This window comes from Charadrius vociferus, unplaced genomic scaffold (assembly GCF_000708025.1).
Source record: "Charadrius vociferus isolate BGI_N301 unplaced genomic scaffold, ASM70802v2 scaffold325, whole genome shotgun sequence".
NCBI classification, from domain to species: Eukaryota; Metazoa; Chordata; class Aves; order Charadriiformes; family Charadriidae; genus Charadrius; species Charadrius vociferus.
In genome coordinates, this window is record NW_009648526.1 from 2,644,205 (window position 1) to 2,647,779 (window position 3,575).

Below are 3,575 nucleotides of genomic sequence, written 5' to 3' on the forward strand. Positions count from 1 at the left end.
CCGGCCCCCCGCGGCCGCGTGCGCGGGGAGGGCGGGGGGGCCCGCAGCCGGGCTCGCCTCAGCCCGGCTGGGGAAGGGAGAGCCGGCCGCTGGTGTGCCCCGAGAGCGCGGTCTCAGGGCGCGCAACGCGCCGCTGCGGGGCGGCTCCGGGCCGGCTCTGCTCCGGGAAGGAGGCGGCGCTGTGGCAGCCAGCTCCCCAAACTCCACCCGCCCGCTTCCACCGCCTTTCTCACCTTTGTTTTCATTCCTACGTAGTTACGTGAAGCTAAAGACATTCAGGCTTCTCTAAAGCGGTATTTAATATTCATTAATGTCAACTACTTTAGCAATTAAAATGAATAAAGCTTGAGAGAGGAACACCTCTCAGCATTAGGTAAAAAGAAGTCTGCACGTTTATTGATCCTGTGCTAGACGTGCCTAGATCTAGATATTTACGGGATGAGAACACTCATTCTTTTAAATCAGTCCCCAACCTTTTACAAAATCTCCCAAATTAGTGGAATTATTTCTGAAGCTTTGGTTGTTCTTTACCCTTTTAATAAGAAAAATGTTTTCCTAGGATGCTCAGGGGGCTGGGGGGCAAACTATAGGAGACATATCTTTAACTTCATTGATAGAAGCAGAGATGACACAGAAAATATATCATTCCCTACTTCTCTCCAAGTGGTGTAACCACTACAGCTCGCTCTAAACAAAAATAATTTCTATTTCCTTCAAGAGTAGACCAGGAAAAAGTAAATGTCAAAACCCCTATTTCCCCAGTGATTCCAAGGCGTTGGCTTAGAAAGAAGCTTTTAACTACACCGGCACAGCACTGACTTTCAGCACTCAGGTCTGGGGGTTGCGGGGGTGGGAAGATAAAGGTCCAAAAAGATACCGTTGCTGTCCCTTCTCATCAGTAAACAGCTCTAGGCCTCTCTGGATTTTTTTTTTTTTTTCCTTACCAGACAAAATGACAAAACCAGGTGCCCTCACCTCACTTCTGGAAATAACAGCAAATAACCTTCAGCTGTAAAATTCCATCTTTGCTCACATGATGTCTTCAATTTGCAACAGCAACACTCTCAAATGAGAGCCTTGATTCAGTCTCCAGGCCAGCAAGGCATTCAGAGAGAAAAGCGTGAGTAAAAATGCTTGAAAAACCACACATGTGTCAGAGACCAACAAGTCAGTTCCAAAGTTCCTTTTAAAATGAAGAGGTGGCTTGTATTTGCACATAAACAGTATTTGTGAGCAGTGTATCTTTCACAGAAGGGACAGAACACAGCACTAAAATCCAGTTAGATCCCACAGGGAAAATATTTTGAGGTTTCCAGTCCTCAGTGCCTCATTGTTCTTTTATTTCCCATACATTCCACATTTGCTGCAGTGTGTTTAAAATGCAAAGAAGAAAAAAATGCAACCAGAGAATTCTTTTATCCTCGATACCTTCTGGCAGTTTGCACTCAGCAGCTCTTACCTTTAATACCCTGATTGTTTTCCCCGACATAAATTGAGCCACAGGGACAGTTCACTAAACATACTGTGCGTGCAGATTTCCAAAGAAAGGCAAGTAACCTTTCAGCGTGTACCGTCACCCCATGTAGAGAACAGGGAGCGGAAAATACTCCAGAAACTGCACAGGAACACCCGATACACCCTTGCCCTGCTCCTCCCGTTAAATTGAACACTTACGGAAAACAATAATTTCTCCCAATTCAAATACAACTGCTGGTCTCATCTCTTCATGAGAGCTCCCCCCAGAACTGCTGGCTCCTGTCCTAAAGCTTGATTGTCTTAACCCCCACCCCACCCCCGCATCCAGCAGAACTTCCCCCTTTTCAGTTTGCAACCATTGCAGTGCTGCTCGGAAAAGAGCCCGGCTTAGTCTTCGTGAAGCCCTCCCCATCGCAGCTCTTTGCCCCGCCGGGCACTGACTGCACCTCCCTCTTTGCACACCTGCAAACTTGCCGGGGGTGCAGGCACATGGACAGCATGCTGGCACCAGGGCAAGTGTTTCTGTCCTGTGCCCTCCTAGCACATCCCGTGCTCCTCACCAAGGACGTCTCCGTTGGATGATCCACCTGCAGCTACGGGGGAAGCATCTGCTTCTCCTGCTCCTCCCAGCTGGGCGGTTACAGCCCATCACTGCGCCATGGAGGGGCCTCCCTCAAATGGTCTTATTTGGGAAGAGATCAAGCACCGTGTTGAAAACAGACCTACCTTTTCCTCATGTCAAAAAGCAGAACTCCTTGGTGGCACCAACACATTTCGCAGTTAAAGACTGAAGAATTTAACAACGGCAGAACAGAGTTCAGTCCAGGCAGCGTTGCTCAGCTCATCTGAAGGAATAGAATAAAAATGCACTGGTTTTGAACCAGCTGGGTTAGACTCCTTAAAAGTCAAGTGTGTTTCTATTTAAGTTTTCTTTCTGTGATATAATTTATGAGGGTTTTTTTAGAATAACAGATAATGAAATATCTGCTCGGAAAGGAATGAGTCCCAGCTGTATCATTCCCATCAAACTGTCATTTCATACAGCATTTCTTCAGCAGCCGGGTTACAGCTTACTGCTCAGTGACCTGCTGCTCATTCCTTTTCCCTAACAGCTTTCAACACTCTCAGGGCCTGAAGAGCTTCAGGTAACCAGCAGCCCACTGCACAAATGCAGAGTTAAACTCAGCAGTCCTTTCTCAGGGTTAACACAGCGTATTAATAAGTGATCCCGCTCTCGGTCTCAGTATCACCACCTACTGATCAACTCGTGACAGCAGCCATGAAGTCTGCTGAGGAACGAACATTTTGCTAATGATAGAAATAATGAAATGAAGCATTAAAAGGAAAAAGAAAATTCCCTTTATTTTAGTAGTTTAGACCGCAGGTGATGCAGGAGCACGCAGCAGAAAAGGTCATTACACGAAAACGGTGAAGCCATTTTGCAGGTTTACCTCTTTTCTAGGGCGTTTTACCAGATGATCATAACATGAGACAGTGACAAATGCGTTCCAGCTGAGATACGATATGTGGGTCATGCTGACTTTGCAACATTATAAACCGCTATTGGGGATAACACAGCTTCTCTGCGAGGTAATTTACCTTCTTCGGATGAAAAGATAAATGTGAATTAACAGGGAAGAGTCTGAAACATCTGAGCTGTGCTATTGATCTACTGAAGACCTAGATAAGTCACAGAGAAATGAATGCTTGCTTTGCTTGAGATTAGTGATGGATGGGATAGCAGATTTAGCAGCTAAGGGGCTATTGCTGTCAAGAAAATCTTAGCACTTTTTTTTTATTATTATCCTGAAGTAGTAGGGAAAATAGGTCCCATGGCAGCAGTAGACAGAAGTGATCTTTTACTTACAACATTACGGACAATAAACAAAAATCTTACAAAGAACAAAAATGCTCGCTGCTTCAAATGCGTTCAACAAAAATACAACTGTTGCCAATGAGAAAAATGTGGGTTTAATGAATATTTAGCTGAGTTTTCAAAAAATAAAGAGAATAAATGGAATGTCTCAGGCCAGAAAGGATAACTGTGCAACGGACATGAACAGAAATTAGTCTTTTAGGGGCTTTCTTTGCTTTGTTTT

At 45.2% G+C, this 3,575-nt stretch overlaps 1 protein-coding gene across 1 annotated transcript in view; it reads right to left on the reverse strand.

The window, feature by feature from the left end:
* The window catches only part of MNS1 (meiosis-specific nuclear structural 1), a 10,970-nt gene extending 8,721 nt beyond the window's left edge, over positions 1-2,249 (reverse strand). Inside the window, exons 1-2 of the mRNA XM_009885772.1 lie at positions 2,203-2,249; positions 58-247 (exon numbers count right to left, since the gene is read on the reverse strand). Of these exons, the coding sequence (XP_009884074.1) occupies positions 58-247; positions 2,203-2,249 (237 nt within the window). The remainder of the gene's footprint in view (positions 1-57; positions 248-2,202) is intronic.
* Positions 2,250-3,575: the final 1,326 nt, after the last annotated feature.